Below are 14,545 nucleotides of genomic sequence, written 5' to 3' on the forward strand. Positions count from 1 at the left end.
TAAGCTATCTTCTTGCACTTTTATCGGTTTTATTACATGATGATAGAATTAGTGGAATTTGATTTGTAATTGTTTTGAAGGGCTTATTTACTTTTGATCAAGTGGATAATAATCATATAGTTGCATTTATTTATATATGTAGGATTGCATTGCATTTCATGAGTTTCTGCATGTTCATACTTATTTCCTTGTCTCCTTCAATTTAGCATGAGGACATGCTAATGTTTAAGTGTGGGGAGGTTGATAAACCACTATTTTATAGTTTATATTGTGTTTAATTGTGTGGTTTTGTCGTGATCCTTACCCACTTATTCATCAATTTAGTATGCATTTAGATTTCCTTCCTGAATTTATTACATGTTTAAAAATTGCTTCCTAGAGACTTTAATTATTTAATTTTAATTCTCCTTTATTCCATTCGATGCCGTAATCTGTGTGTCAAGTGTTCCAGGCTTTATAGGGCATTAATAAGACGAAGATTGGAGAGGAAGCTAGCAAAAATGGAAGAAACACAAGAGTTTGAGGAGATAACCAGCGAAAAGTGACGCGGTCGCATGGCTCACGCGACCGCGCGAAGGAGCGCAAATTGCAGTGACGCGGCCGCATGGCTTGCGCGGCCGCGTGGATTGGGAAGCACAAGCAACGCGGTAGCGTGGACGACGCGAACGCGTGAAGAGGAAAAGCGCCAGCGACGCGTCCGCATGGACGACGCGATCGCGTGACATGCGCGATCTGCATAAACTGCAGAATCTGAAACCAGCGATTTTGGACCCTATTTTGGCCCAGTTTTCGGCCCGGAACAGCAGACTAGAGTCAGAGAATATGCAGAAACAACAGACAGACATTCATTGAGTAGTTTGAGATCTAGTTTTTCACTCTCTTAGGTTTTTACTCTCTAGTTTTTAGAATTTTAATTTTCAATTGATCTTAGCATTGGAACATTGAGAAGAGTTATTTCCTCATCAAGACTTCATCATTCTAGTTTGTTCTCTTAACTTGGTTTTATTCTTCCATGTTCTTTGTTATGTTCAATTTTGTCATTCAGATATTTTTATGATTAATTAATGCAAGGATTATTTCTTTTTAATTTAATTTCCATTCCAATAATCATGTCTTCTTTTAATTCCCTTTCATGTGCCATGGAGTCTTTATTTACAATGCGTGAGTAGTTTCATTACTTGATGGGGAGTTGATTAAAAGGAACTCTTGAGTTGGAAGGATTGAAAGAAAAATTTGTAATTGGGTTAAATGTTGGATTGCTATCCTGTCACCGACGCCAATCCCTTTGAACTAAGTGGGTTGCAACTTGTGAACAGATCTGGCATTTCCACTTGTTTGACTTTCTCTTACCTAGTAAGGGATAACCAAACAGAACAACTATTAATTATAAATTAATCTTACAATCACACCATCAATGATAGAGATTCTAACCAATCAATTCCCAGTCAAGACCTTTTATTTTTATTATTTAAATTTCCTCAATTTAAATCCTAATTTACTTAGCTCAACTCTTTTTGGAATATCTGATTAATAAAATAGCACACTTTTCTGTAACTCGTTGGGAGACGACCTGGGACTTAAAACTCCCAGTAATTTTAATTTAAACTTTCTGTGACATATTTCTAAATTGATAGGCAGATTCTCGGTGAGTTAAGAACTATACTTGCAACGTAACCATTTAAATAAATTTTTAATTCACCAGCTTCTGCATCTCATCAGGGGTCTTAGCTTCTCTATTCTGCGTTGTTTATTTGTGGACTGCTAGATCAAACTAAAATCACCAAAGTAAATTTCACCATGTGTCAACTGAATTATTATTCTTATTTTTGTTATTATTGTTATTGATTTTTTCTTGTTTAAATTTCACTTTTAAAGAGAGCAGAGTATTCTCAAGAGAGGATTATTCTTATGCTTTTAAATTGCTTTGTTGATTGAATCAATAACTTGAAGTACCTGTGAATTTTAAGATGTATTTTGGGAACCCAATCTTGATTTGAGACATATGCAGTGATTGCAGTCAATTGAGTGTTCCAATTTCTGCTGAAATGGTGTAAGCATCTAAACTAACCTTAAATTACCAATTAATGAGTTTTGATGATCAAGTATTTTTCAATTTCCTTTTGTATGCTTCTGTGCAACTTGTCTAATAGGTTTACTTGTTTTTATGTATCTATGTACATCCAGGTCATGTGTATTTTTTTATTTCTTTCTTCATGCATTTTCTTTCTCATTACTGTAAGCTAACTTGAGCGTTAGTAATCAAACAAGATGATTTTGTCTACTTCTAGTTATCATCAATATTGACCTTGTAAATTGTAATATAGTTACTTGTTTGATATTATGTTGTAATGTGCTTGAGTTTTTGTGGGGCGTAGGTCTTGATTGCTGTCATTGTAGGTTTGAACTTGGGCTATTTTTTATTATGTTTCGTTTGTTTTGTTTTCTATTTTATTTTTTGATACCTAGGAGAGATTGAACTATTTGGAAGATGGTAAACGTGTTTTTTGACTACGTTTATGGTTATGTTCTTCTTTATACCCTATCAATGAATGTATCAGAGACTTTTTTCTTGAATATGATCAACACACTCTTCGAACAAGTCCACCTTGGGGTTCTGAACTTCTGGAGGTATAATTCTTGTCCTCCTTTTTGTCTGGTTTAACTTTATCCTATTTTCTGAACTTTTTATAGGTATTTAGGCACCATTTTAGATGTTCTTGAACTCATTATTTGGGACTATGTCTATTGCCATACTTGAATTGGAACAGATATGCAGACATGTATTTTTATTTTATTTTTTTAATATTTATTTTCCCACTTAGCAGTTAGCAATTGGCATTGTGCTTGACTGCGTTGCTTAACTTCTTTTCCATTAAGAAAATTGTTCTGTTGTACCAAGTTGAAATTGTTACCTGAAAATCAGTCTTTTATCTCTAATTCTCTATGCTTTTCATTGTTCAGAACATTTACATTGGTGAATTTTTGCGATGAAATCTTTGTATCTTTACACTTTTCCTTAGCTGGGACAAATATATAAATTTGGCTTTATTTGCATGTTTACTGATAATGTGACTTGATGCCTTGGTCAATGAAAGATTGTATCAATTTAACTAACTTTCCATGTGTTTGTTATGATTTTAATTGTGTGTGCTTGCATTTCTTTTCTTAGTCGATAATTAGACAATGTTTCTTCTCAAAAAAAATCTCCTATAGCAAAAAGTTTTGGAAATCCAACTTCTCTATGGTCTTTGGATTATAACTCCATTGCCCTCTCACATGGTCTTTGGATTAGAATTATTGACATCGTCAGTGTATACATCTTACCTGATGTAAAATTTCTATGTTTTTTATTCGAAAAACGGGAATGACAGGTGAATTATTAAGGTTGTTTTGGAATGCTGAAAAATTAAATTTATTAAGTCTTATTTGTATAATTGCTTTTTAAAATAACTTAATATATGAAATCAATTTATGTTGGATACTTTAGATAAAAAGTGGTTTTAAGATAATCTATTGTGTTTGGAATGGATTAAAAAAAGCTAGTTTTAAGTGGATAATTACAAAAATTTGGTATGAGATGTTTGTTACTATTATTGAATATTGGATAGTTGAAATCAAATTGGTAAGATCATTACACTTCAAAAATAGTGAGCTTTTTCTTAGAATCATAAACTTCAAAACATTATTTTCGTCTATGAGCTGTTTTTTAGCTTAAAAATATTAGTTTTGATTATAATCTATTTTTAATTTTTTACAAACATGACACTTATGAAACTTGAATTAATTGATGATACATGCTAATGATTATTTGAGATGATGCTGGTCTATTTGTTGATTTCATATGAGTATGCTTAAATGTGAAAAGTGACAAAAAAATGGTGATTTATTAATTCTGAGCACTTGGGGCTGATTTACTCTTTCCAACAAGTTACAATAGGTAAAAGAAAGTTATAATGCAAGGTTAGAGTGAGCAAAAAATTAGGAATCAACTTTTGACCTCTCAAAAGCCGAGGTTACATGTTGCAGAATTATGCAGTTTTGGGCAGCAATTTGTGAACAAAACTGGGAGTAATATAGCCACTCAAAATGAGTGAAATGATTTTTCTATAAAATCTTAAGATGTCTAGATTATTCTCCTAAAATTTCAGAATTTTTTGATGTGTGGTTTGGGAGATATGATTTTTAGAAAATGGTAATTTTCTGCAAAAACAATGTTGTACGAATTCTGGAACAACAACTTCAAAACCACATATTTCAATATTCTAAAACTCTTTGGAGGTGAAATCAAAGAGGAATGAAATATTAGGACGTCTAGTATTTTATGTCCAAATTTCAGGAGAATTCGAATTTTATAGAGAAAGTTGTGTCTTCTGGAAGCAGGGCTGTTCACTGCTGCGACAACACCCTTTCCTTAAAACAAAATCATATTTTGAGAGGCATAATTTTTTCTAGAGAAGCGAAAATGCTCTGGGACTTGAACTGGGTGAAAGATGGGTAAGTCTGGTTCAACTACACCAAACTTTAGGAGAATCCAACCAAAGATGGATTTTATATGATTTTTTTAAGTTGGTTATTGCTTGCTGTTTTTCTGAAGTGTACCAAATCAGTAGCTGGATTTTAAAAAATCATATAAAATTAAATTCTTAGAACGCAGTTGCAAAACTAAAACCAAAGTACACTTTAGGATTCCTATTTAAAATAAATAATAATATATTAGGATTTCGTTTGCCCCTTTTTTTATATGTATAATATATTAGGTATATATATAATATGTTATACCTCTTATATTTGCATATGGTTAAGTTAATTGCTATGGCTGAAAATCATATGTTGCTGGCTTTATTGACACTTTAACACTTGAAGTTGTATTGTTATGGCTGAAAATTGTTTGTGCAATTCTGGTTGTTGTAATTCTAGTTTTGTGCACTTCTATTTGCTAGAATTCCTTTTTTTGCACTTTTGAATTTGTGCCTGGATTTGTGCATCTGTTTATATTGTTGGGAGCTTCTCATACTTGAAGTCGTATAAAGATTATTAGAGTTGTGCTAACTGAAGTAGCACCAAGAATTGTTCTAACTTTATTTTTTAAGTTGACATAGTTTTGATAATTTATACAACTATTTTCAGTTTGGTTTCTAATTATTTTCAGTTTGATTTTTTAATTTTTATAATTGCGAATATCATTATAAATATTTTTCTAATTACTTTTCTATATAATTATGCAGGATAATATTGAGGATGATAATAAAGATTAAGCTGTTTATCATTGTGGTTTATGGGTTAAGATGGAGTAATGTTGAGAATGAATATATGTATGGTAGACTAATTACTTTTATTAGAAGATACTTATATAGAATATAATATTTTAGTTTTTCGTAGAGTATTAGTAGTAAATTCTAAGTGGTCTCATGCCTATTTTGATATGGCTATGTTTAATTTAGTGTGAGGTGTATGAATATTAGTACTTTTGGATCATTATAAATATATTTAATTTATAGATAATTTTTATTATTTAAAGAAATTATTTAGTATAATTATGTATTTATTTTTATTTTATAATATTTAACTCGTTTAATTAAAAATACAAAATTATATATGTAATCATATTACTAAATATTATGTACAAAAAATTATATATATATATATATATATATATATATATATATATATAGAAAATATAAAAAACAATGAGGAACCTAAGGCTACACTTATATAGAGTAGCTATGGTTATACAGAAAATTAAAAAAAAAAACCAATGAGGGACCTAAAGCTACACTTATATAGAGTAGCTATAGTATACAATGTGGTTACGCTTTACAGGTGATGCAGTAGCACTGAAAAGCGTAGCCTATTCTGGTAAAAATGGAAGTTGAAAAGCGTAGCCTTTGGTCCTAGACAACATCACTTGAAAAGCGCACCCTATTCCCAAACGTCAAAAGCGTAGCCCTTGGTGCAGAAAAACGTAGCCTTTGAGAATAGGCAACGGGCAAATAGGAATCACCCCCAAAAAGCGTAGCCTTAGCCCAGAAAGCGTAGCCGTAGCCTAAGGCATCATTTTTTTTCACTTTTGACTACACTTTTCAAATGTATCTGAATGGGTGTTTTTCTTGTAGTGCTTGCAATGCTATTTTAGAAAATACTTTTCAGAAATTCTTAACCGGCATTTTTCCTCCCAATACAGACCGGCGAAAAAGACGACGTTAACACAGACCGGCGAAAAAGACGACAACAACACAGACCAACGAATCTGTTCTGTTCCTTGAGAGTTCACAATAGGTGTCACGGTGAGGTCTTCTACGGTGAGATGAAGAAGACGACACTACCCGGAGGGCGGCGGTGGCGCAGTGAGGGAGAGGGTTAGGCGTTAGCCGTTGTGTTTAGGAGAGATCACTAAGGTTGAGAAATTGGGGGATATTGGCGCCGTTCGAGTCTTCTTTAGTTCTTTTTTTTTTTTTTTGAAAAACCAAAACGACGTCGTGTTGGAAAGCAAATTTTAAAAAAAAACTTTTGAACCGACTGGGTGAACCAAAAAATTGTCAATTCTTCAGTTTTCATCAAAATTGACCGGTTCAAATTGGTTCTCTACGGTTCTGTTCCTCGTCTGGTCATATTGCTCAAGCGGACCAGTCAGGAGTCCGGTTCACTGGTTTTCCATGTCCGGATCTAACATTCATCTAACACATGACTTTTATGTCCAACTGTATTTTAATAAAAAATAAAAAATATTTCTCTGACACATTTAGACACACATAAATACTATTACGTGTCAATGTATCCATCTTTATTCTTAACATGTATTTTTAAAATAAATTTAGAAATTATATATATTATTATTTGTTAAAAGAAAAATTATTATAAATACTTTATATAATTAAAAAAAGACATTAAGATAATAAAAATTTAATTTATATTTTAATATTAATAAAATATTAAAATAATATTATAATTTATTTAAAAAATATTTTATATTTTATATATATACTATATCTCTATATTTTATAAAAGTTCAAAAATTTAAAACTTTTATATTTATGTGTCGATATTATATTATATTATGTATCCGTTTTAATATCCGTACATCATAACATATTAGTTTTAATTAGATGCAATGATTAAATGTATATAATTTTCAATTTTCAGAAGAAACAGAGATACGATATATATATATATATATTGTTCCAATTATAAAATTTTATATTCAATGAATAATGATCCCTTTCCAAACGAAAATTCCAACTCATGATGTGCATGGCAGTTTTAAGATTATTATTAATGATTATACACTCGCCGTCTAAGTCCTGTTTAGGATAAAATTTACTTTTCACTTATGGTCTAAATTTGCTTAAATTGGTCACTTAAAAGCACCTAAACTTCGATAATCCATTTCTGATGATCCTTCAAAAGATTATTTATAGCGTAAATTAGAGACTTCAATTGTTATTAGAAAAGTATAGGTAGATAATGAAAATATTAAATAATATAATGTAAATAATAGATATATATCGGATGTTCAATTTATTAAGTGTACGAATAGTTATTTTAACATTAAGATTTAGATGAGTAATTTAGAGTATAATGTATTTTATTTTAATTGGACTAATTTTAGAATCCATTATTTATGTTGTTCAAAAAAATCATTGACTACCTAACATAACCCATTGTTATTAAAGTAATGCCTAGTTTATTTTGACAATCTTATTAGCAATAAGTACACTATACGGGAAACTAAATAGAGTCGGAAATAATAGTAGTTATATAACAATTACTGTTAGATAAACGCTAGTTACAAATTTTGACAGCATGTTTGGGATTAAAATTTATTTAATTATTTTCTAAACATGGATACAAATTAATTGAAATAACTGTTATCAATAATTAAGAAATTAAATTTTCTATAATTTTAATTACATTTATATTTATTAATAAATACTTTCATGAATTCCATTTTTCGAAAATCCTGCATTAAGTACTAAGTTGACTATTTTAAAACAAGAACAAATACAAATATATGAAAGTTTAAGTTTTTCATGTAAGAAATTTAATGATAAAAATGATCGCATATATAATTTATTTCATAATATTTATCATTTACAAAATTTAATATTAATTGTTGCTATTAAATATTATCATTTTTGTTACCTTTTAAAACACTATATTTACTCTCAAGATTTGACCATTTTCAAATATAAATAAACCACAATACGCATATTTATGATAATTAAATAGTAAATTTAAGGAATAAGTATTATTTTGGTCTTAATGTTTAGGGTCAGAATCGAAACCGTCGTCAATGTAATTTTTTATTTAGAATCGCCCTTAATGTTTTATTTCATATTAAAATCGTCTTTTTTAATAAAATTTTTAATTTTATTACTAAATTACTCTTATCCTAATAAAAAATTATAAAATTAAAAAAAAAAAGAAAAGACGCGATGGGAGAGGAGAGAAAGGAAAAGGGGAAAGGACACGAGGGAGGGGGAAGGGGAAGGGGAAGGGGAAAGTGGGGGGGAGGGGGGACGGCGCCGGCAAAGTTTGGAGCCGCCATCACCGTCGCCGTCGCGAGTCAGGGAGAGAGCTTCCTGCTTCTGCACCACTGCTCTTTTCCACCGCGTTCTCGCTGCTGCACCTTCCTGCTTCTGCTTCTTGTTTCGGCCTCTGTTTTTGCTTCGGCTTCTGCTTCTTGCTTCGGCTTTGCTTCTTGCTTTGACTTCTGTTTTCTGCTTCTATTTGAGCTTCTGCTTGAGTTTCAGCTTTTGCTTCTTCTGCTTCTGGGTCTGCTTCTACTTCTACTTCTAATCTGATTTTGATTTGTTATTTTCTGATTTCATTGTTGTTGTGTGTTGATTTGGTTGTTGAATTTGATGTTTTTTTTTTGGATTTGAATAATGTATTATTGTTGGTGTTCTTGAATCTGATTATTAGTGTTTGATGGGAGTAAGGGAGGTGGTGGTGGTGGTGGTAAAGGTGCTGGTGGTGGAGGGTATTTTTGTCCATAAAAAGTTAAAAAGACGATTTTAATACGAAATAAAATGTTAAGGACGATTCTAAATAAAAAATTACATTGGGGATGGTTTCGTTTCTGACCTTAAACATTAGAGACCAAAATAATACTTACCCCTAAATTTAAACTATTATCATATATATACAATTATATTGAGTATGTAAGCATTTATACCGTATAAAATTTTGTTTGTCTATAATTTTTAATTAATTGTTATGCTTATAATACATTACTGCTAGATTTTTTTGTTGTCTAACACTCAATAAAGAAAAAAAAACAAAACAAAAAGAAAAAATATTAAAATTATTGTTTGCCGATTTTAAAATACTAAAAATAGTTAAAATATTAAACAAAATCGTTGAGAATATCTAAGAATTATTTATTATAATTTCTTCACCTATAGAGTTGTTGGTTGATGACGATGATGATATTGAGGTGCTACTGAAGACAAATTAATAATATCCTCAAGCAGTCCGGTACCAATATTCTCAAGCGAGCCAATGTTATTAACACCACTACCACTGTCAGTTCTAGCATTAACACTAGTAATAGTGTTATTAGCATGATATCTTGCCCTTGCACCTGTACCTGCATCTGAAGCTACACCTTTTTGTATACCTCTGCCTCTACCAAGTATGGAACTAAGGGTGGAGTTGTTGTAGAGACTGAAAGATCTTGACGGAGGAGGGAGGATTGGTGGCAAATCATGAGTGTGCAAACCTTCATAGGTAGTTAGTGCATGGGTGGGGTCATTCAGGCACCTCTCCACTCTCTTTTTCGCATTGCAACCAATTGTAGTGCAACGATAGTAACTCCTGCAAAAGAGGCCATACTGGTATTGTAAGAGATAAAATCATTCATATGTCTTTATTTAATATTTTAAACACTACCGCAGATTTTGTTGGGATATTGTGGTATTTAGATAATGACCTTTGGAAGGGGCTTTTTTTGAGTGATTTTTTGCCATACTTGCGCCATTTATATCCATCTTCAAGGTTTTCAGATTCACTTTTTGTCAAGAAAGCAAATTTCGAAAGATTATTTTTATTCCTTTTATTATTCATATTCATGGTAGCTTCAATCGATGCCATCGTAGATTCTCGAAGTTTCAACCTAAAAAAACAGAAAGCAAAAAATAAAATATTAGTACAAAGACCCCCCACATTCTAAGGCTTTTGTTTCTCGCTCATCACGCCATGCATGAACCCTTTTCTGACCTTCATGAACCCTTTTCTGACCTTCTCTCTTTCTGTAACTGTTTTTTTTTCCTATTTTTTCCTTTTTATTATTTAATATTTTTAATAAATATTTGTTACAACAATAAATAAAAATGGTGAAAATTTTCAAATGAAAGACTAAATCACAACAAGAAAAAAGTAGATCATTAAAAAAAGTAAACAAGAAAAATAATGGTCATTTAATTGTATTATTTGTTTATTCCAGTACTATTACTATTATTTGTTTTTTTCTTCTCACCTAGTTGTAATATTATTTTTTTCGTCATCTAGTTCATCGCCTCGGAGATTTACATTTCCACTGACAATAGATTTCGTCGAACATTTAAGCCTAACTCTGTTATTGGTGTTGCTGTTGTTAGCAACGACCACATCAGGATTATTGGTTGGGATTATGGAAATGGCTGGATTTTGTGAATGTGCAACTATTCCAGACGATTCTAGAATAACTGCGTCTGGAGGCAAAGAAGGAAGATGATGCTTTACTCGCCTTTCAACCAGCGAGGCATCTTCTTCAGCTATGCCTAACCACTCATACAAAGAAGGACCAAAGTCTCCAACATTTGTCAAACCAAAAAGTGACTTTTCAAAAAAGGTATCATTGAAAAAGTCGATATCGTTGGTGATGATGGTAGGTATAGACAATGAAGATAGTTATGGTGATAGTTGTGGTGATACTAAAGAAAATGATAGTGTATTCATCATGTTCTCCTTTAAATTTTTTTATTTTTATGAATTCGACCTTTCTATGATGTTACTATTTATAATAAGCAGTACATACTACTCATATTTCTAACACTTGCGTCAATCCTTTCTTTTTTTTTTGGGATCGATGCCTCTTAATTACAATTTTTAAATATTAGTTAACGAAAAAATAAAAAAAAAACAGAGAAAAGAAAGCTACCAAAACAGATATACATGAAACGAATACTCTGAAAATTATAATTTTTATTATTTTATAATATTTTTTTTGTTATTGTAATAACAGTGATGATGTATGTTCTTAAGTCATCAAAAATTGAAACATCGCAAGAAAATATTAGGTACTAGTTTTTTAAGCCAATAATTAGTTAATAACTTTTTAAATCTATTTTTATAATATCTCTCATCATTTTTTTAATTTGTTGGTTGATTATTAGTTTAGAAAAATAACTTTTTAGTAAAATTGATTGTTAGATAATTAATTTTTCAGCCAATAATCCATCAATAAAATAGTTAATAAATAAAGATTAAAAAAGATGCTTCATGTATATTATAAAATTAGTCACAAATTAATTATTATTCGTATATATTTATATATTTTTCGATTAAATAATCAATTATTCTAATAATCAAATTTATCATAATAAAATAATTAAATTTATAATAGAAAAATAGTTGAATTTATTTATATAGGAGTATAATAAATTTCTTTCACGGGATGCTAAATATGTAATTCTTTTTATATCAGTTAACTCATTTTTGTGTAAGTATAATATGATTAAAATTTTATAAAATAATAAAGTAATAAATATTCATTATTCTTAGATTAATGGCTTTTATTGTAATAAGTGGGTGTCATCAAATTATTCAAAGGTGATTATCACTTCGGTTGACCACTTTTTAATAAATCTTCTCTCTTGATAGTATGCTTAAAAATTAATTTAATTTTCAGATGCTATTCAATTTGTTCTATGAATTTACACACAAATTTAAGTTAGTCTTTGAAATTTTAATTATTTCGATTTATTCTCTAAATTACGTAAACATGATTTACGTTAGTCCTTGAGATAATTTCTGACAAATAGATGTTAACGAAACATTGACGTAGACAAGCATATGCCATGCTGAATTTTTGAAAATGATGTTACTTTGGTTTTGGCGCTCAAATAGCCCAAAAACGTTGTCATCTGTTCTTCTTTTTCTCCCAAAGCAAGTGACATGACATTGTTTTTAGGTTATTTGAGCGTCAAAAATAAAATAAAGTCATTTTTAAAAAATTAGTGTGGGATCCGACTGTATGTCCAGATAAACACTCTGTTAACGTTTGTTTGTCAAAAATTGTCCCAAAGACTAACATAAGTCATGTTTGCAGAGTTTGGAAACTAAATAAAGAAATTAAAACTTCAGATACTAAATTGAAACCTCGTGTGCAAATTCAGAAACCAAATTGAATATTATCTCTTCAAATTTGATTGACAACAGCATAATTTATAGAGTTAATATTCAATTTGATCCTTGAACTTGTATGCGAGTCTAAATTTAGTTCCTAAAATTTCAATTGCCTGTATTTAGTCCCCAAACTTTGCGAATGTGACTTAGCCCTTGGGATAATTTTCGAAGAACAAACATGAATAGAACACTGACATGGACAATCGAATGCCACGCTAGAACCTGTAAAATGATGAAGTTTTGGATTTTGGCACTCAAATGACCCAAAAACAACGTCATATTACTTGCTTTTGGAGGAAAATTTTTAATAAAGACCACCTATGAATTTTTTGAACTATTTGAGTGCTAAAACCAAAACAATATTAGTTTACAAAGTTCAGTGTGGCATCCAGCTATCAACGTCAGCATTCCGTTAAAGTCGTGCGTCAAAAATTATTTCAGGAACTAATATGAATCGCGTTTACAAAGTTTGGGTAAAATAGAAGTAATTCAAACTTTAAGGATTAAATTAAGACTCGTGTGCAAATTCAAGGATCAAATTGAGTATTATCTCAAAAAATTAAAATGACAAATTTTTTACATGATGTAAAAAGTGACAAACTACTATCATATTTGACAAATAATTTTTATATTTGATCAAATTTTTTTATGAAATATTTGAATAACTATTTAAAAGGTGCATGCAAAGGGTTTTTTTTGAAATAAAATGAAAAAATTTTCCATAACAAATTTTTTCATGTTTATTTTTCAAGATGCATTTTTTTTACGCAGCAACAAGTTTACTTAACACATCGGCGAACTGGTGCATTTGTGCTGAAGTTCACCTATCACATCGGCAAACTTCGTAATGTTTACCCAAGTTTGTCTAGGAGGCCAGCGGAGAACTTGCATAGAAACCCCAAGTTTTGCCTATCCTTTGAGGAACTTGCCCTACATAATAGAAAATTCCTCCTTATAAATCACACTGAGCGAGTTGTATTCATTTACCTCTATATTTACCTCTCATTCTACTTCTTATTACTCTCATTTTTATCATTTAAAATATCTGAAATATCATTGTTATTCATTCATTATGATAAAAAAATCGTATTTGATCAAGATAACTCTGTTATATTTGATTTTATTCAACTAACCTTTGTATACTTACCAACCAAAGAAAATGATCTAATGTTGAAATTTTTTGTATACACCATTAGTCAACAACACACAAACAGAGTGACAAAAATTTATTATAGATATCTGATAGAGGTGGACAACTTTAATTTACAAAAGGTATTTATTTATTTTTTATTAGGGTAAAGTATATTTTTTATCCCTAATATTTTCGACATTTTTCAAAAATACTCGTAACGTTTAATTTGATTCAATTTTGTCCTCAATGTTTGAAATAAATTTCAATTTTATTCTTAGTATTAAATTTTAAATAGTCAACTATTAGTCGATATTTTTATTCCAATTTTACCCTTAAATGCTTTTTACTATCATCCACTAATCATCTCCTTAGTCTCTCAAATCCAGAAACTCTTACTCTCCTTTGCATACCTTTTCCATCGTATCTCTGCCACTCCTCCTCCTCCCTCTTCCTCTCCACTTTCATTTTCGAGTGTCGTTGCTGCTCTTTTTCCTCCCTCTTCTTCTCCGGTCTTCTGACCGGATCTCCACCTCATGTCACCTCCTGGATCTGTCTTGCATTGCCACCTCCGGCAGCGGTTCTAGCAAGCAGAGGTGTGGCTAAGTAGGAACATAAATGGCAGTGGAGGGTTTAGGTTGCAGAATAGCAAAATGCTACGCTGCCATTAGCAACTTTGTGGGTGGCATAGGGCATCACAGGGCAACGCGGGGTGGAACAGCAGCAATGGCAGCCTCAAACAGTACTTGCAGTGGCGCAGCATTGTCCTCCAGTGACAGCAACGCTCTATGTTCTCTCGTGACCAGATACACGGCGACGCAAACTCCCATCTTCTCTGTCATTTTCGTCGAGCTATATCTCTCTAGCTCTGCGTGTGTTCCCACTTCGTGTCGTTCTCTTCTTCCTCATTTTTTTGTCTATAACGGAAGCAATGGCTTGACATCTCTTTCTCTTCCTCTTTCTCTTTTTCCTGCTTGGGGTCTCTGTACTTCGATCTCTCTTTTTTTGTCACTGATTTTGATTCTGGTT

At 31.0% G+C, this 14,545-nt stretch overlaps 1 protein-coding gene across 1 annotated transcript; it reads right to left on the reverse strand.

Moving 5' to 3' along the window:
• Positions 1 to 9,398: 9,398 nt before the first annotated feature.
• Positions 9,399 to 13,984, reverse strand: LOC130975438 (probable WRKY transcription factor 48). The gene is made up of 4 exons (XM_057900234.1): positions 13,930 to 13,984; positions 10,478 to 10,760; positions 9,971 to 10,114; positions 9,399 to 9,816 (listed from the first exon to the last, which is right to left on the reverse strand). The coding sequence occupies exons 1-4, from the start codon at positions 13,982 to 13,984 to the stop codon at positions 9,399 to 9,401; spliced, it is 900 nt and encodes a 299-aa protein (XP_057756217.1).
• Positions 13,985 to 14,545: the final 561 nt, after the last annotated feature.

The sequence above is a fragment of the Arachis stenosperma genome, chromosome 4, assembly GCF_014773155.1.
Source record: "Arachis stenosperma cultivar V10309 chromosome 4, arast.V10309.gnm1.PFL2, whole genome shotgun sequence".
NCBI classification, from domain to species: Eukaryota; Viridiplantae; Streptophyta; class Magnoliopsida; order Fabales; family Fabaceae; genus Arachis; species Arachis stenosperma.